The 21,325-nt window shown below is 36.6% G+C and overlaps 1 protein-coding gene across 6 annotated transcripts in view; it reads right to left on the minus strand.

The window, feature by feature from the left end:
* Positions 1–21,325, minus strand: part of pcdh15a (protocadherin-related 15a) — a 200,128-nt gene that overhangs the window by 47,083 nt on the left and 131,720 nt on the right. For all 6 annotated transcript variants that reach the window (XM_046834051.1, XM_046834068.1, XM_046834042.1 and 3 more), the window contains 5 exons: positions 17,483–17,788; positions 14,474–14,698; positions 11,143–11,259; positions 4,300–4,440; positions 4,103–4,215 (listed from right to left, as the gene is read on the minus strand). In XM_046834051.1, the coding sequence (XP_046690007.1) occupies positions 4,103–4,215; positions 4,300–4,440; positions 11,143–11,259; positions 14,474–14,698; positions 17,483–17,788 (902 nt within the window). The remainder of the gene's footprint in view (positions 1–4,102; positions 4,216–4,299; positions 4,441–11,142; positions 11,260–14,473; positions 14,699–17,482; positions 17,789–21,325) is intronic.

The following is a 21,325-nucleotide window of genomic DNA, read 5'->3' on the forward strand; positions in this document are numbered from 1 at the left end:
ACATGAATAAAAATATTAAATAGTCCTACAGAGGCAATGAAGTTCCATTATGTTTACTTTTGTCGCTGAAGCAACTGATATTTTCCACCTATTTCATTTTATAACTTACATGAAATATTACTATAGTAAGACAAGAAAAGCTTTTGCTAAAACCTTAGTCTATTCAAGCTGTTCCAATCCAATCATAATTCAGGACATCATGTCAAGTTGTAGGATGGAGGACAAAACAATAAAATGTTGTGAATTACAACAAAAACACAGCAGGACATCTGGTCACCCTAAAGCAGACAGTGCTAACATTTCTACCTCAGTGCCTTCCAGTTTTTCTGTGGACATAGTTCATACTTAATGAAAAAAAAAAGGACCTTTTAGAGAAAAACAGATTGCATTTACCATATGGGGTAACACAGGGTAAATCTATAATCAGAGATATGGCAAGGAGGCAAAGGTCAGAACCAGAAAGTATAGCAAATACAAGGTTAAACAATACCTTGTACACTTTAACCAGCACACAATTAAATGTGTGGAATTATTATCCTCCTACTTCATAGGCCAAGTCGCTGTTTACACTATAAATGTCACCAGAAAAAAGTCAGAAAGACATTAAAGCATTCGATTTTTTACAGTATTCCACAGACTTTTTTACGCTTTCATACGTGACTATTTTCTTCATGATATCTACCTGTTCACTACATTAAAGCATTGCAAAAAATCAAAACAATTAACAATCAATCCCAGTTTATGAATATCCAATGATTGATGATTAGCCTCACACAAATAAGCATGATAACTGCAAATTCAATTTGTGCATTTTTTTATCTCAACAATTGGCAAAATATAAGATCATTTTTAAAACATCAAAAACCATAAGTGGTATTTTCAATCATGAATGAAATAAACCAAGTAGATAAATAACCAGGATCTGCTGACTCACGGTCGCCTCGGCTGATATACGCATATGGTTCATTCAGTTTGCCACCCTTTTAAAGAAAAGGCTGTATAGTCTCTTTAAAAAGACAAATCGTGAAACAAGCTTATGCAGTGTTTTCATAGAATATCCTGCTACCAAAATGTGCAAAACTGATTAATATTATGTTTTTTTTTAATTGTTGTAGCATTTAAAAAAATACCTCATTTGCATATGTAACGTTTTTTTATATATAAAATACATTTGTTTCCTCATTTGTAGCCATTCTTCAAACCTAGTCTGCATTGTTGTAATCATTTATTTTGTTGAAGATTTGAGTCTTTGGGGTGAATCAAATTGACCACCACAAACAGATGTTCTTAAAAATAAAATTGTTTTATGATAACGTTAAATCTTGAAGAAATTATGCAAGTCAAGGACTCCCTGTAGATAGAAGATGTTAGGGTAGATTATTAATCACAGATGAGAGCTATTACCAGGGCGGGCACTAGAGGCCATAGAGCTAATCAAAATCACTGATATCCCATGACCTCTGCTCACCTTAACACAATCCATACTGCAAGCTCACCATTCATATTGTCTAAAATGCTGACCCATCACTGAGCCTATACAAATCCCCCCTGCAAGCCAAATATCAAAATGTGCTAAAGAAGCCTCAATGCTGCAGATTCGGTGCTAGAACTTAAACTCTAGAATGCTTGTGCATGCCCAGCAGTAGCTGCGCTCATGCTCTCAGCATTTTACTTGCATATTCATCCAGAATGCTCATTAAGCACACTGGGATTTAGAGTATGTCTCTGAAATCAAACAGTGAATTATTCTTAAGAAGAACAAAAATAGCCCTAGCAATGACAAGACATGATACAATTCTTTTTTTTTAATTTTAAATCCAGACATCCCAAGTATTCACAATTACTACAATATTTACACACCAAAGACAAGAAGTAAAGAAGTTTCAATTCATTCTGCATGTGCTGCCAAGAATTCATGCTACCTATCCTTTCATTTTTGCAGCAATGAATTCGTTGAGATAATGACTTTGTAAAACAGTCTATAATAACAAGGTGGAGAAGCACTGTCACAAAGTGCAGGCAATCACAAGAAAATTAATGTACATTTAGTCTTTAACATTCAACCACTCAAACTCAACTCATTTTGATTAGTTAATTTTAAACTCAACGCAGGCAAATTTGGCCTTAGTGCAGCTTTTAGGTTACAGCACCAAATGTTCAATTCTAAGTGTGGCATATGTTTTATTAATGTTACCCCAGGAATCATAGTCAGATAGTGAGCTCTGAACAGATATACACACAGATATGAGAAATGTGAATTACAGAATAATAATAATCATCATCACCATTATCATCAACATCATCATCATTGTATTATTTCAATTTAATTTAGTTTTTAATTTGTTTGCCAGGAAGATTCCAAGGCTTGGTTCTAAGGTTCTAAGGCTTTCTAAGATTGAGACTGAAGGACCTGAAGGCAAAAAACAACAACAGCACTCACACTACTTTCAGAGGGATGAAATATTTTTGGGAAAAAAACTCTACAGTGCATCCAAAAAGTATTCACAGTGCTTCACTTTTCCACATTTTGTTATGTTACCGCTTTATAACAAAATAGATTAAATTAATTATTTTCCTCAAAATTCAACAAAAACTACCTCATAATGACTACATGAAAATAGTTTTTACAATTACAGCCGCAAGTCTTTTTTAGTATGATGCTACTGTTCAAGCTTGGCACATCTATTTTTGGGCAGTTTCTCCCATTCTTCTTTGCAGAACCTTTCAAGCTCCATCAGGGAGCATCGGTGCATGGCCATTTTCAGATCTCTCCTGAGATGTTCAATCAGGTTCAAGTCTGGGCTCTGGCTGGGAACATTCACAAAGTTGTCACTTCTTTGTTAGTCTCCCAGTTCCTGCCATTGAAAAACTTCCCCACAGCATAATGCTGCCACCGCTATGCTTCACTGTAGGGATGGTATTGACCAGGTGATGAGCAGTGCCTTGTTTCCTCCAGACATGACGCCTGGGATTCAGGCCAAGAGTTCAATTTTTCTTTCTCATGGTCTGCGAGTCAGCTATCCTTTGGCAAACTCCCTGACTAAGGCCCTTCTCCCCCAAATCCCTCAGTTTTGCCAGGCGGCCCAGTCTAGGAAAAGTCCTGGTGGTTCCAAACTTCTTCCATGTACAGATGAAGGAGGCCACTGTGCTCATTGGGACCCTTAAATGCTGCAGAAATTTTTCTGTACCCTTCCCCAGATCTGTGCTTCGATACGATACTGTCTCAGAGGTCTACAGACAATTTTTTGGACTTAGATTATGTTTGTGCTCTGACATGCACTGTTAACTGTAACATATCATAGTGAAAAAATTTAAGAACTGTGAATACTTTCAGGATAATAAAAACATATGGAGGCTGAGTGCAAACCAAAATTATAAGATGCAAGTATGATTACATTCCAGTCAAATAAGTGAGGCTAATAAACTTTGATGACCAGAATTCACAGACCATGCGGACATTGCTGGCATGATTACATTTGTGCTTTCCGGCGTTTCTGTGGGAATATGTGTGGAATTAATATTTAATAAAAACAAATTTTAGGTCTAATTCCTGATATTTGAACCGAGCACAATCAGAAAAGGGAGACTTAAATCAAATGTTCTTTGCAACAAAGCAAGAAACAGCAGACACCAACAAGTCAGAAAGTGACATAGAACAGGTTAAATACAAACATTTTCCTTTTGTTAATATACTTTTGAATTCCATTCACTATCACATACACACTTACAAAACCATTCACATAACTGTCTACAAAAATTTGGAAAGGCCAATCAGCGCATGTCCCTGGACTGGGCAAGAAACTGAAGTTTCCACAAAAAAATCCCCAGGAGAACAAGGAGAACATCTAAACTCTGCACACACTGAAGGCCAGATTCGAACCCCCAACCCCCAATGAGGCAAATGTGCTAACCAGTATGCCAGCCTTTATACTGTTAAAGTTGGGAGATCAGATATTACTAAAGTCTGAATAAAAAATTACCTCACTGACTCCTTAATCATAGCATCAGACAAAATATGTTATCTAGAAAGTTACATGCAAGAGTTCAGTTACATTTAAATGTAGAAGTGTAAAGCCAAATTTAACCATTAAGTAATTCTTACCAGTACTCCTCCTCTGTGAAAATGGGTATTCTGGAGGGCTGCAGGACGGTGATTTCCACTAGCGTTGTATTCATTTTCACTGGATCACCCTCATCAAAAGCAGTCACTATCAGCTGCATTTGCAGGGAAAAAGAGGTAAGTAAGAATAATTTGAAAACAAACAAACAAAAAAATACATTCATTATTCTTGAACTCACTCGAAAAGTAGTACTTGGTTCCTCGTTCAAGTTCACTTTAGTGATGACTCTGCCTGAGGTATCCTCTACATCAAAGATGCTGCCGCTGTAGGGAGACTGTTCCTGGTCCACTCTGTACCGCACCCTGCTTGCTGGTGTCCCCTACAACCAAAAGCATAAGCTGTTGACAGATTATACATTATTTATTCACCTGTGAGCAAGAAATTACTACTTATTTCATAGTGTGTCTGCCTGCACATCTGTGTCTCTGCACGTTGGCTAAACTAATCTAAAATTATTTAATATCTTGAGGCTGGGGCTACATTTAGGCATTAGCTACATTAATGATTATGTCAGTGGAAATGTCACACAAAGATAGCAAGAGAAAAATGTGTGTGTGTGTGTGTGTGTGTGTTTTATCTCAAAAGCAAATGCAGAGATGATTTCCAGCGCTTGATGATAACAACACAGTCCTTGAATGATTCTGCCCATACAATCTAACCTCCCAAAGCCTGGATAAGATTTATAATGAGATATATTAATGAGTGATTTCCTTCAGAATGAAGCTGCAATAGAATCTGTGATCACAAACCCCAGCCTAATTCAACCGGAAGTTTACAATTGTGCAAAAACATGGGGGCAAACAGATGTACTTCGCAATCTGTAGTATATTGCCAACCATTTTCTTGTGCATACAGACATTCTTGAACACACACTTCTACAGATGAAAAGCAAACTTGTACAGCTCATTCTGTTATTTTGGCAATTCCCTCCTACCAGCTAGCGCTTTCTTATCGCACGACTGATGCCAAATAGGGACGGTAAGGGCAAGCACATGCTTCCATCGAGACATATAAAGCCAAAGTATCTTTTTAAACCAGTAGCTTATGCTACTTCACAGGGCATTTGGAGGAAAACGCTAACCTTTTTTATTATTTTATTTAAATTTACATTGTATATAATATATTGTGTGTTTACCAAATAAAGTGCAGCAAGGAAAGATGTTCTAATTTTAAATATACTGTATATGTGTGTGCTAAAATCAGGTTGAGGCACAGAGTATTGTGTATAAGTCCTGGCTCTAGTCCTTGGAATTCTCCTGGTTGAGGGTTTTACAAGAAAAAGATCCTTGTTCTCTGTATTGTATTGGCCTTCAGGGAGATTAAGCATTTCACTGATCAAAACAGAGTGAACAGTCCTTTTTTAGGTCCATCAACATCTTCCTGGCTTTGGTTCAGCACTGCTTGCTGTAGATAGACTGCAGGTCAGGGAGCTCAGTGCAGACGGATTCTCAGCTGACTATACCCCCCTCTGGAGAGCTTGTCTGTCCTGCTTGGTGCTGTTCCTGATGGTTCCCATCAGGATGGAGCAGATGCAAAAGTTCCTTGTACACCTTGGAGGTCAGTGTCTAGGTGGAACAGATACTGATGGGCCTTCACCAAGGTGTTGATGTGCCAGTGGTATGACAGATGCTGCATGATGTTAAGACTAAAGTACCGAAAACTTAGGGTTATAGCTATTCTTCTGCTTTGAACTGAAGTTGCACAGCCAAACTTTCAGACTAGTTCTTCAGACTTTCATTTCCTCCAATTAGACCTCATAGCTGTTACCCAGGATCAGGCCCACTACAACAGTGGCATCACCAAATTTTACAATGATGGTCAAGTCAGAAGAGGCCACACAGTCCTATGAGCCCAAGAGGTATAGCAGGGAACTCTGTACACATCCTGGGGGGTCTTTTGAGCTGATAGTGAGAGAGGATGAGACATACCTGCCCACCCTTACTGCTTGTGCTCTGTGTGCTAGAAAGTTTGAAAATGCTATCATCATTTCCCTTTCTGGTGTTCAGGTGGCTCAGGGTTATGTGAAGGAGATGTGTGATGGTGTTGTTTGTGGATGACACTATCAGAAGCCCTAAGAGGCAATGCACTTTTTGTCTTTTTTTTTCCTCATGATTTTCCCATGTTCTTGACAAAAACAACCTTAAAGTTTTTTTGTGACATAATGTTTATCACGAGAAATTCGAACTGAACGAACTAATGTTGCATACACAGTTGTCATCACCATCATATACTGTTTTAATATTGATTTGATTTGGATTTTTCATCTGTTCCTATACTTTCCATTTTGTTAATTGTTTAAAAAAACACTATTAACACATTTTTGAAGGCATTCTTACTTTACAGCATTTTTTTCTGTTTGCTAAAAACACGTTCATAGTTTACACAAAACAGACACATTTAGTACAGATTTACTATACAAAGCAAACGAATTAGGCACATTATTTAAATGTAAAAGTAAATAAAAATTAAGTGCTAGTTCTTGGAATTTGATTCAAATATTAGAATTACCTTGTGAATTTTTTTTAATTGGCATTAAATTGAAGGTGACACTATTTATAAACATTTCATTATGGTAGGTGGTCAGACTTTAATGTAGAAGTCAATCATTGACAGACAGAAACCTATTTCAACCTGAGTGAGTCCCTGATCACACTTAAAATTATTTTATTCATTATTGATGCTGCAGGATTAAGCTTAACGTACTGCCTCAAAACAATAAAAAAATATTTGTTAAGCACATATAAAACTAAGAATAAAAAAGTAATAATGCATGGCCTCTAAGGGCTTCTGCAGATAACATACCATGTCATTGATTATTTTCCTGCAACAGCATGTCACATTTTATTCCTTACTTTAAATTACATCATTTGTAAATCTAAAAGAAAAACACAAAAATATTGACATCAGGTCAAAAGCTTCTCTACAAATTCAAAATCCAAACAGTGAATTAAGAATTCAGCAGCCACTATGTGAGAGAGGCAGGTTAAAGGTGTTACTCTTTTCTTAGTAGTTGGGGTTTATGCTCTCAAACATCAGCTCACTGTTTTTGTATTCTATCTTATTTTTTTATTTATTTTTTTCAGAGTGCATTATCTGCTCGAGGGCTTGTTTTTGGAAACGAATAACAGCTTGTTCTATTGCTAACTTCAGCTCTCGAACTCATCTCTTGTCTGAGTTTAACAGTTACTCTATAAATGTTTCATGTTTTATGTGACAGTAAACACAAACATTCATTAGGAGTGCAGAAGTGGGGGAGAAAAGCCGCACTTCCCGCCTCAAATGCAGAAGTGAAAGCTGGAAAAAAAAAGTTACGTGTCTCACATTTATGCCAAACCTGTTTCTCAGTGTGGCTTTTTTACCTTTCTGTTTTTTTCTTTTCTTTCTATGCAGCATTTAAGATAAAAAATTATGTTTGAATAATGCAAAAGTTTCTGCCGCTAAAAGGCATAGAAAGTAAACAGTAAACATATATTTGGAGATTGGCAGCATGGGAAAAAAGACGATGCAGAAATGCTGAACACGGGGGTGGGGGGGTCGTCAAATTTGACCTTGATTGACTATGAGATCACGATTTGGCCCCTAATGGGTTGCTTTGGCAAGTGAAATGGATGACCAAATGACTGATCATTACTGTGCTGTTAGATGTTAGTAACATCCTTGTAACCTTCTCTGGCCTCTATACAGTTTGGAACAATCATGAAACGGCTTATAATGAGATCTCTCACATCATCGTTGGCTAACTCGCCATTTCATCTGCACTTGAGGAAACAGCAGGTGTCGGAATGGCAGCATCGCTCAGTTTAATGAGTGTAATTAAGGAGACTTTGACCACACACACACACACATACACACACACACAAACACACTTACACCCATCACACAAATGACCAACTAAAATAAGGATTTGGGAAAAGAGTGAATGTATCTCTTGATAGGCAATCTTGTATCTTTTGATCCATTCCACTATTACGAGTTCAGTGCTCAGGAAATGCCAGCAATGTTTAACATCATCCACAGCTCCATTGCACGTTTATTACCAAAGAAAGCAATCCAAGGTCATCAACAGACCAATGATTTCACTAAATTAAATACAGCAATCTTTCCAATTCAAAGCTGGAGACAGAGTTGTCCCACTGTGTAATCATAGGCATTACAATCCACTTACAACTTTCAGCACTTTGCCCAGAGCTATTTGCCAAGATTCAGATGCCACGTAACACATTCTAGTCCCGCGATTCCGCTCGCAGCTATGTTGGTATTCAGGGACACTATGATTAATGACTGGATGTTGCAATATTTTTGGTTTTGTGGAAAAATATGGGAAAGATTCATGTTTTTCATTAAGAATTCATAAATGATTCATAATTGGTTTACAAGAAAATAAATTACAGCTCTTAGAGCAGCATATGGGTTGCAAAGACAATTAAAGGGCAGAGTTTTTATTAGTGTGACTTTTCCCTAAAACCCCTGCAATTGGCTTAGCCTCTCTCTCTCTCTCTCTCTCTCTCTCTCTCGCTCTCTCTCTCGCTCGCTCGCCCGCTCTGCCTCAAAGGTCAAATTTTAGGTTCAGGACAACAATCATTGTATATATCATTGGTGTAAATATAGACACATAATATACAGCTGATTTCCACTTGCTATGCTATGCTATGCACTAAAAAAATGAGTTACTGACCATAAAGTCTATACAATAGGTCCATACAGTATGTGAGGTGAATTAATCTGGGAACAATTAGGGGACAAATCACACTCTGATTTATGTTTGGTGAGATACTGGACAATAGTAAAACATGCAGTTCATAATCACTGATGCTGGGTCAGGTAAAAAAAAAAGGTTAATCGAAAATGATATACATAAAATACCCTGCAATTAATTGTACAACTTCCATTAATGAAATAAAACAAATAAAAATAAAATCAATAAAATAAACAAATGAATATCCCAAAAATCAATGGAATGCTTGTTGATAATCTAGACAAAAATAAATAAATAATTAAAATCACATATAAATATATATTTATTCTTATTGCTAATAAGCAATATTTAAATTTGTGAAATGTGAATAAATTAAATTCATTATTAACTGTTATTTACAATTAATCATATTACATTGTATTTAAACGTGTATTGTATTTACTGTCATGTGCATCATCACAGCCCCTACCAGGTATTCAGCACATATTCCTGTAGCCTGCATTTCAAAGAATCTGAATAATCACTTGCTGTTCGAATAGAAACATGTAACTGGCTACTGTTCATTAGCTTAGTAAACCATTTAATCGTAACATTTGAAAAGTAGTGAATGATTAATCAAATCAAACCCCACACTGATCGTTCAGTCTCCTTCATAATTTGAACACTGGGATTAGCTGATGTCTAAACATATCACCATGACACAAACATCTTGTAGGACACGAGAAGGACAAGATGCACTGAAAAACACTGAGTCACATCCATCATAAGATCAGACCGGTTGAGGTAGGATCTGCAAACAGCTTAGCTTGAGAGTTAACGTGCTAGGTGTAATGAGTGATATCAGCATGACCGGGTGGGTGGATTGGTTATATGACAGCAGTTAGTTCATCTTACCTTTCTTAACACCCCACATAACAACACATTAGGGACCTGCCTGACTAATCTGATTAAAATATTAGAGTGATGTGGCTGTAAATTAGCTGTCCACTAATGGCTCGTGCTAATGTTTTATAGTCATTATGGGGTGCTTTATGAGTCTGTTATGAAATTGCATAACACTGTACAAGAGCATGCCTGCAAGCTTTCTGTTGTTCAGGAGATTATTCATACTTAGAAAAAAAAAGTTAATCATGTTGCACAGGTGTGATCAGTAGTTAATAATGAAGGAAATTTTCTCAGTGGATATTTGTACAGTTTGATTCTCAGTGTTAATATGAAACAGATGGCATGCCAGTGTTGTGTTTTTATCGGCTGACATCTGTTGCAACAATAATCTACAATACAAAAAAAAGTTTAATATTGTTTTTACTAACTTATAATAAATTTTGAAAACTCAGAGCTGAACAAATAAGGGGGTGTTAACTGTGACATGTTAACTGTAACACTTGAAAAAATTTCATAAAATAAATAAAATACTGTACGACAAAGAAGCCCCAGGATTGTTAAGCAGCTGGAATTCTGTATCAGACAAAAATAGGACAACATTTTAGAGGGCTGCATTGGAATTGGGGTCCCAACGGAAATCTCGTGAGAGCTGGAGGTTTTACCTTTGCCACGGGCAGGAGTGAGGGGTTAAATCCTGCATCCTGCAGATGGTTGTATTGTTTTGTATAAAAGTAAGGCTAATAAAAATTAAAATTAAAATCCCAAGGTGTTTGTCATGTGTGGTGGTTATACTTCAGCATTGCTTTATCAGTTTAATAGTTTATGTTATATTATTATTTTGTAAGCTAATCGTAGCCCTAACATTTTAACACAATCTTTATAAGCTGTGACAGAATGTTTACGGTGGGAGTGCACACAAAAATGGGGGGAACAGGTGGGAGCGGGACACACATGTTGCAGGAGCGTGCGCTAAAAGTCAGAAATTCAGCGGGAGTAGGCGGGAGTTAAGAAAAGGGCTCTACAACATTCCTCCCCCAAAACTACAGCAACTGGTCTCAGTTCCCAGGTGTATATGGATAGATGCTACACAGTGGAAAACATGGCTCTGCACCAACTTTTTTGAACCATCAAATTTAGAAGAATTGATGCTGTTTTGATATTGTTTGGATTTTTCATCTGTTTCTTTACTTTCCATTTTGTTAATTGTTAAAAAAAAAAAACACTATTAACACATTCTTTAATTTATCGTCTGACATCTGCTGCAACAATAACCTACAATACAATAGAAAGTTCAATATTGTTTATACTAACTTACTACAATTTTTTTGTTTCTTATATCTATTGTGAATTAAATGTCTTTGAGATATGCAAATAAATATACACTGTGTATATATATATAAAATGTAATACTAAAACTTTTTAAGACATGTGCTTACTTACAGGAGGGTCTTGATCAGTTGCAAGTACAGTTGTGATCAACGTTCCCTTCTCAGCATTAGGAGCCACCATGCCTTTATAAAAAGGCCGAACGAAGACCGGTGTAAAATCATTCACATCCTGAAACACACACACACACACACACACACACACACACACACACACACACACACACACACACACATTTCAGACAATCATCTTACAATACAAAGTCTACTGTGAAACCCAATGCTGGAGAAATATTATAATCTATAATTAGCAGATATATATCTAAGAGTATCATCCATCTTAAGTGAGACTTGATGATTAATGGAGAGGCAATTACTCGAGGGACAGTTCTATCTTTATTTCAAACATCTGAAAGGAACTAAATGAACGATTCACCTAATTCAAGGAGTACTAATCCATACGGAACAATAACATGCTGGAAAGAGAAAGCAGATTTTCTATTATTGAGGCAGGAGCCCTAGAAGCTCTAGGAGAGAAAACATTTATGTTCGGAATGATACTTTTAACATGAAAATATTTCTAAAAAAAACCCCAGCAAATAAATCTTAACAAAAATGCATTTTATCAAATAGAGACAACATGAATATGACTGAAAATTGCAGTAGCACTAGAGATAAAGTAGAGTGTGATGGTCTATTAAGAAAAGCACTTTGGGTAAATGTCATGATGCTGCCACTTGTATTAGCACATCAGCTGCAGCATTAACATTTCTGGCACAAACATACACTGCATACACAGCCATGTAAAAAAAAGAAATTAACTAAAATGATTCTATGCTATCGAAAAACGATTAATATGAAGTCAATTTTTTAACAACTTTGACCATTGCTCACTTCAGGCACTTCAGTTTGTGCTTTTCTTCACATAATTTTCACAGAACACTTCTAATCTCTGCAAACACAAACAGGATTGCAGCTCATGTGGTAACAAGTACAGTTTAAATGGTGATAGTTTGTATACTGTAAATATTCAAGGGGAGTGAATAAACAGATTTTTGGATTTTGAAAGCACATTTCTGCACCAAATTGCATGCCTGATTGTGTTAGTTATTCAGAAAATATAGTGGCAGAGGATTGCTTTGGGTAAATATGAATATACAATTTTATAAGGTTTAGTACATTGTACCACATCATATGCTTGTGCCAGAAAGTTTATATTTAATGTATAAGTGGCAGATAAGTATGCATGTAATTTTTTTTTTCTGTCAGACTGGGTTGTAAATTTTTGCACAAGGAAATACTGCATTATATATTTATGTATTCTACATTTAAATGATGTACATTAATATCACGGTGCTTCTGTTTAATCAGTGCAACACTAAAATGTCCCAAAGCAAAGATTGATACAATTGTTTCTAATCTCATCTTGTCTTATTTTATTGTATTGTTTGGAAAAAATTGGTCTATAATAGAAATGTAAATCTGATCTGATTCTCAGGCTATCCAAATCCGATCTGTTTCTCAGACTATCAGGATCTGATCTGTTTCTAAGGCTATCCGAATCTGATCTGTAACCCATGTTGCTTACTTTTCCCCAAGATAAAAATTTTACTTTGACTGTTAGTTGTAGCCTTCACACTCCCCTAGTAAGAGCAGATTCTGCTTATTGAGTGGAGATTAAATGCTAGTGCAGCCCCACAGGGTACTGTGAGTGCTACTATTATAAATACTCCCTTTAGATTTTATTGGAATGATGCACATACATATGAATAGCACTTTATCTCCTGTATCTGGGCAATGAAAATCCAAATATACTCTCTCTCTCTCTCTCTCTCTCTCTCTCTCTCTCTCTCTATATATATAGATAGATAGATAGATAGATAGATAGATAGATAGACAGACAGACAGACAGACAGACAGACAGACAGACAGACTAAGGGACATTTATTTTTTATTTTTTCCCCCTCAGTGTAGACCTAGATATTACAGATTTTTCAGAATTTCTGATGGTTTAGAGGAAAGATCTGAAAGAATAAAAACACATAAAAAAGTGAAAGGTGGATGAAATAAAGTTTTTCTGCCTCCAGCAAAAAGGAAAAAAGAAGTAGAGAAGTAGAGAAGTCCCAAATATCATATGACTCACCCCATATATTACAGAAATACACCAACTGAGGATTCAATCTAATTTTTTTCCAAGCTCACCTCTCCTGCACTAAATCTAACACGACACACTTTGGTAAGGGTGAATTTAATTGGCTTTCCTTAATAACAGATTCTGATATAAGTTCTTTCCTCAACATCTCGTGATTCAAGTCATCTCTGAAAGAAGGTGTCAGAGAGCATTGGATTAATGCTCTTGTTTGTATCAGAACAAAGACTTCTTAGTTGTTTGTCACACCAAAAAAAAAAAAAAAAAAAAGCACTGAAAAGTGCGTCAGGTTAGACTGGGACATGAAAGTTTTCCATGAATCCAATTTACTTCCTTCTCACCCACATCTATAATAAAGTGTCAGATTAAATAAAGACAATAAAGCGACAAAAAAATAGCTAATGACTTCAATGCTTAGTCTTTTTGTGAACAGTTTTCCATGAAACTGTAATAGATTTAAGAAGCACAAACATACTACTGAAATTTGTGCATATTTTAAAATCTATTCTTAGCAACATCAGCAGGATCCATCATTGTCAGATGTGTGAGGTGATAGACACCGAGTGAATTGGTTCCCTCGGTAACCCGCACACACACACACACACACACACACACACACACACACACACACACTCACAAACACACACACACACACACACACACACACACACACACACGCTAATCAGTCCACAATGAACCTATGGCTAATCTTCTGAAACACTGCAGAGTTTCCTCTCTCAAACATGCGGATAATTGCATTCCAAAAGCTAATGAGTCATTTAAGACTGAAATAGCTGCACCATCGCTGTAACTCGCACTGATACTTATCTGTCACAAGCATCACTGTCAGCCAAGGAAAAAAAAATACATTTATACTGTTAACATGGGGCTTTTTAACTGACAGTGATGCACCGTCCCACTTTTAATAGTTATAGCTTTAACTTCTTCACCTAATTAAATTTAGCAAAAAAAATTGGTACCATTGATGGAACCTGTGATCTTAACTAGCATCCAAAAATAAAATGTTGGAAAACATTACTTTTGCTAACGGTTTCTCCTGTGTGTTTGGAACATGTGTCTAAGGTTTAAAGCATGAGCTTTATGTGACAGAATGTGTAGCATACCAACATTACTAATGTTTACAGCTAAAATGACCACCGGTGAATTGTAAGATCTTCCTATAGATGTACTATAGATGTATAGGAAGTAGTGTTGGCAGTTCTGCCAGCTGTCTTACCGTAATTCTTACTGTAACTGTAGCTATTCCGGGGGGCAGGACACCTTCATAATCCAGCGCCTCTACCTGGAATGTGTAGTTAGCACCATTTTGACCCAGAGCCTCAAAGTCCAAAGACTGCAGCACTGACAGAGCTCCAGTGACCCTGTCCACTGCAAAAAGCTGCCGTGCTTCCTCTGTCCTTATCCTATATGTTATATTAGAGATCAGATCTTCATCTGTAGCCTGGAGGAAAGAGAACAGTTCAATCATTAAGAGGAAAATAATTAACAGAAGCTGATGAGCAGTGGAAAAAAAATATTTTATTTATTTTATTATTTATTCATATTATAATGTTTCATTGTATGATAATTTTATTGCAAATCCTATTTTTATTTTATTGCTCTTTTTTTATTTGTGTAGTGTCTTTATGACAGCAGACTCTAGGATTGTAAGACATCGATATTATCATCGCTACACAGTATTATTTTGCACCGATATCCAGTGACACTAAACAGCAATTAAATATTATCAAGCCTACTGACCAAAAACAAAAGTTCACATGCTGCTCTAAAAACATGAGTAAACTTGAAACTGAAGATAACTCTTGTTTCAACTCAAAAAATATCAAATCAAATCAAATCAAATTTTATTTGTCACATACATACAGGGTACGACATGCAGTGAAATGGTTTTTACGCAATGTATGACATTAATCTTTTTTGAAAACTTATAAACTTGAGCTTAATATCTAAAAAGCGTCATAACAGTTACAGTTAAAGGGAATAAATAATGGGGCTTTTTAATGATGAGCAAAACATCAAGCACACTATATTACGGGTATTGTAGCTGGTGGTGGAGAGTCTAGATGTAGGGGGTGGGGGGTATTGGCTGAGTGAGCCAACGAGAAATGGTGTCTCTCCCTTTTTTCAGTCTGCACACATATCATTCTTTGATTTTGTATGTGGAAGTAAAACGGACTGGAATAAATTCCCCCTATTCAGCAGCACTCTCTTCTGGCTCGTCATTGTGAAGGTAGAAGAGACAAAAATATGAAAATCACCCTAGAGTGACAGAAACCTTAGCACACTGCAGCACAGGAAAGATGAGTATTACTATCATCCCCACAAAAAGCAGGGAAGGCAGGCTTTTTCTCCCCAATGAAATGCTAGATCGGAATGGAGCTCTGGAATGATCTGCACTGGGGTTTTGAACTCTCTTGTATTACAGACACTTGCCAGAAGCTCCACTCTCTTCCCACATTCTCATCCTTCGATTTCTGTCATAGTAAATTGAAAATTTATTTTATTTCATTCGTGTGAAAGAAAATCGATCAGAGTGCGTTTGACTTAACTGGATAAGTATGTGTTTTTACAGCAGTTTATTATATTTATCAGTGATGCTCATACTGGCCAAAACGGCTTTTTGGTTTTTGTTTTGTTTTTTATTTCAGCTGAAAGAGGACAAAAGCATGAAGATTTTAAGATAAAAAAAATGAAATAGCGGTCTACAACAAAGTGTCTAATTTAACACTTTACAATGATGATCATTAGAAAGCTTTTAAAACCATGTGTTGTATTTCTTTACTGCCTGCTTCAGCTTTAGATTGTCTAGAATTGTCAGCCACATAAATGACAGATAAACAATTTGTAATAGTGTAATATCTTTCATGATGAGCTGTTATGTTTGGTTATTTACTGCACATTAATTCAGAATCTCTTAAGAGACATGCCAGGCACTGAGATCCAGGCCAGTTTCCACCATCCAGGTGGTGAAAATACTGGTGGACATATTATTGTTACAACACCCTAGTAAGATAGATGTATAGATAGATGGATAGATGGATAGATGGATAGATATAATAATAATAATAATAATAATAATAATAATAATAATAATAATAATAATAATCATAATCATAATAATAATAATAATAATAATAATAATAATAATAATAATAATAATAATGTCCACCAGTATTTCCTCTTTGCATGCCCTCTTTGATGTAGGGGGCACAGTGAATTACATTCTAGACTTAGATTTTCTAAAATATATAAATAAAAAGCCCCAAATCCCCAGTGAGCAGGAGCACATAATGGGCTGACCTATTCATATGGACCTGATCAGAGTCTGTCACTGGAGCAGTAAATGCTATGACTAGCCTGTGTAGGAGGGGTTTGGAGCTGTCAGCTACCTCACGATTCAAAGAAAAAAGAAAAAAAACAAGGTGTCTGATTATATATATATATATGCCACCATCACAGTCATCTCATCCTGTCACTCACCTGTTCAGTTCCTCCACATATCTCTTGCTCTTTTACTTCATCTACACTTTCATCTCTTTCTATCCGCAAACTCCAAAAAAGATCCATCTTCGTAATATGATGGTAATTGCATTCTTTTTTTTTATTCAGCCTGTCAAAAATCCCCACAGTGCCCTTGAGAGCAGACATGAAGAGATATTTCACAAATTCCACAAAGAGGCCTTTTTTCTGCAAAACAGACTCCTGTTTTCTCTGCTGAGCCTGTCGACTGTATCACAAATATTTGTTAAATGGAAAATGAATCCCCCATGGAAATAATATGCCCGGGCCAATTTGTGAATTAAGACTCGATACAGACACTTGAGCAGTGAGCTCTGTGGCTTAGCATGTTGAAAGCTTTCCCTTAGAGAGTGGCGGAGCTAAAAAGCCCAGGAGCCAGGAATAAGCACAGGACCAGTTTCTCTCTGGCTCCGATGTTATTCACTTTTGCAAGAAGTGCGAGATGGAGTGTTTAAAGTAGTTTAAGAATTAATAACAAAAATGAAATGGGGAAAAAAATAAGTTAAGTAACTTACTAACTTTTAAATGCAAAATATAAGATATCTGATAGACGTCACAGTATAATCCTTCAACTGAATAACTGATAATAAGCACAGAGCTCAAAAAACTATACAGAGGGATCCAAGTTTAAACCCAATAATCGTTCATATAGACAGTGGTGCACACTTTTTTTTTTTTTTTATAGGGAAAGACTCTGAGGGCTTACATTAAGGTGCAGGATGACGGTTCTGGCCGGAGTGTTCTCTGGTACGTTGACATGGTAAAATGGCTGCGAGAAGACAGGGCTGTTATCGTTGATGTCTAACATTTGCACCAGCAAAGTGAGGGATGTGCGCCGAGGGTCTACTGCTCCGTCCAAGGCCTCCACCACCACCTCATACTGACTCTGAACTTCCCGGTCCAGAGGCACAGCGGTGAATATGCTGCCATTGGCATTAATGCTGAAGAGAGATGCGTGGGTGAGGAGCCGATAGTGCACCTGACCATTCGGCCCAGCATCTGGATCTGTGGCCTAATAAGAGACATAGAGACACACAAAGTGAAAAAGAGAAAAGAGAGAGAGAGAGAGAGAGAGAGAGAGAGAGAGAGAGAGAGAGAGAGAAAGAGAGAGAGAGAGAGCGCATGCAACATCTTTGACTTCCCTAATTACCTGAAAAGGCAAATAAACAGGCAATGTAGCAGAGCAGATAATGAGGAGGACACAATTAATGAATTCACTTAATTAAGGACATAATTGTGGCATCCTTTACAAAACGAGAAACAGACTGTGCACGTTCAATTTAATTAATTCACATCTTCCTTTTTTTTTTTTTTTTTTTTTTTACATGAATTTAAGATAAGTTTCCAAGATGACACATACTGTAATTTTCGAGTTAAAAAGGTCAGATGCTCCAACTGCAATGTGGCTAATTAATTCATTAAACAATATGGTTTCATATTAAACCATTTGAAACACCCACACCAAGAATAAAGTTTTATATAATTTCTTAGATCAAAAATATAGATTTAAATCGTTTCATCAAGGATAGAAATTAACAAAGCTTTGAATGGAGTTTAGGTGGGATAAAGAAAGATCAATGAAATATAGACCAGTTTACATGATTTGATCAAGGACTATATGATATACAATCCTAAGAGAAAAGGAATGATAAAGAAGAGAACTATTGTTGTTTCTCATTTTAGGGTAGAAACATTGCTGGCTAGTATTTGTGGTTTTGTCAGATCAAATCCACCAGTGATCCTGGAGCCACCAAAAGTCCACACCCAAATCCTGTCTCTATTATTTACAGTTGCATCTTCATGTAGTTCAGTCAAAATAAAGCATGAAAATTGGCAGAAGACCAATCGGCAGTGTACCATTTGCTAATCAAACAACTATAGTAGCTAAATGAAAGGATTAATTCGAGACATCTGCTCACCAAAAATCTAAGAACATAGCTTGAAAATGGGCCTGCATATCAAAGTGAAGATAATGAAGTTGTTCATAAGTTGCAAACTGAAACACTTCATACTTGATAGAAAAGAAATAGTGATAAATAAATTCAGTCTATTCGGAGCTATAATCAATAAAGAAATACCAAGCAGGCAAACCTGACAATGAGTTGCTCAGGGCAAAACTGTCATGAAGAGCTTAGACAAAATTCTCAAAAACGGGTATGTGAGGCTATAAAGTCTGAATAGATCTAGCCACATTCTTCTCAGTCACTTCATAGATATATGAGACTTGGGTTGCACAGAAGCTAGACAGGAAGAACAATGATGTCTTTGAACTATGGCACTAGCAAAAAATCCTGCCCGGAAAACAAATGCGTGGGTATTGCAGCAGATCAAAATAATGATGTCGTTGGAAGCTCAGACAACACAGCTTCAACTTTCTTTCTTGAGACACATCATGTGGAAAGGACAGTCAATGGAAAAAGACATCATGCTGAGCAAAGTGGTAAGGTCAATGTAGAAGAGGGAGGCCTGCTATGTGGTGAATCAACACACAATCACCACAGTCAATAATGGTCCTGATTTCACGACTTAGTCCCTTGGTGGAAGACCGGGTGCTTCTCAGTTTATCCATTCTAAACAACATGCTCTATATGCAATCTTACTCACCTACAGTATTTGTGAGTTTTTGCCATTCCTAAACTACATGTTTATGCACTGTTTTGTGCTTTTGCCTCAATATGTTTTCATTTTGTTTTCATTTTTTGAGATCAATTGACCCCAGCTTGACTTATATAAGTCTTGTGTGCTGAATTAGTTTCTCAATAAAAGGGTGCTGGCTATGCCAGACTGGGTTTTTTTTTTTTTTTTTTTTCTTCAAACTACAGACCTTAAACATGGCATATAGGTAGGCTGACAGGAGTGAAAACCAATTTGGACCCACCAAGATCCAAAGATCTGTGTATGTTCAAGTGCTTTTCTGCTCACCATTGTTGTAAGAAGTGATTAACTGAGTTAATACATCCTTTCTAGCACCTCAAACCAATAAATCTTTTTAGACTCTATTATCAAAAACAACACGTCTCGTACTCAATGAGTTTGCATTTCACCTTAAACTGGGGACACTAAATGGACTAATTCTGGTAAATAGACCAAAATTTAGTTTTTATACATATTTGTTTATACTTATAAAAAATAATACCATATAATGTGAGGATAAGCAAATGCAGGCAGATGTTTGCTTTATGTTAAGTGATATTAAATACAAACAAAACCTGACAAGGAAACAGGAATCATTACAAAAAAGAAGACAATGAGAAACACAAAACTTAAATAGTGACTATATAATAGAGCTAATTAAGTGAAACATGAAACAAGGACTAAGTGATCAGTGTAACATGTGACTTGGAGGAATTTGGAGGTGCAGTGGTTAATTGGAAACATAGTTCATTGCCATAATCTTGACTTTGTTCATAAAAGAACATCAAAGGTAGACATATGCACAGTAGGTATATTGCATGACAAAAACAAAATTCTCTGAATACTTTTACTCTAAACTAGCATACTTTGACATGACAAAAAAATACAGATAGATACAGTGCATCTGGAAAGTTTACACAGCGCTTCACTTTTTGTTATGTTACAGCCTCAACCCAAAATGGATTGAATTCATTCATAAATTCTGCACACAATACCCTGTAATGACAATGTGAAAGAAGCTTGTTTAAAATCTTTGCAAATTTATTACAAATAAAAAAAATAAAAAAAAAATAAATAAAATCACATTTCTATAAGTATTTACAGCCTTTGCTCAATACTTTGTTGAAGCACCTTTGGCAACTATTACTATTATTAAGTCTTTTTGAGTATGATGCTACAAGCATGGCATACCTACTTTTGGGCAGTTTCTCCCATTCTTCTTTGTAGAACCTCTCAAGTACCGGTGCACAGCTATTTTCTGATCTCTCCAGAAATGTTTAATCAGGTTTAAGTCTGGGCTCTGGCCGAACCGCCAAGGATATTCACAAAGTTGCTTAGTAGCCACTCCTTTGTTAACTTGGCTGTGTGTTTAGGGTTGTTGTCCTGTTGAAAGATAAATTGTTGCCCCAGTCTGAGTTCAAGAGCACTTTGAAGCAGGTTTTTAATAAAGGATGTCTCTGTACATCGCAGCATTCATCTTTTTTATTATCCCGAATAGTCTCCCAGTTCCTGCTGATAAAAAATATACTCACAGCATGATGCTGCCACCACCATGCTTCACTGTAGGGATGGTATTGGCCGGGTGATAAGCAGTGCCTGTCCTCAAGACATGATGGTTGGCATTCAGGTCAAAGTTTTTCATGGTCTGAGAGTCCTTTAGGTGTCTTTTGGCAAACTCCAGTTGGGCAGTCATGTGCTAACAAGTGTCTTCTGTCTGGCCATACAGGCCTGATTGGTAGCGTGCTGCAGAGATGGTTGTTCTTCTAGAAGGTTCTTCTCTCTTCACACAGAAACACTGGAGCTCTCTTTTAGAGTGATCATCTGGTTCTTGGTCACCTACCTGACTACATTCCCTTTCCCCCGATCACTCAAATTGGCCGGGCGGCCTGCTCTAGAGAGTCCTGGTGGTTCCAAA

The sequence above is a fragment of the Silurus meridionalis genome, chromosome 2 (genome assembly GCF_014805685.1).
Source record: "Silurus meridionalis isolate SWU-2019-XX chromosome 2, ASM1480568v1, whole genome shotgun sequence".
NCBI lineage: Eukaryota > Metazoa > Chordata > Actinopteri > Siluriformes > Siluridae > Silurus > Silurus meridionalis.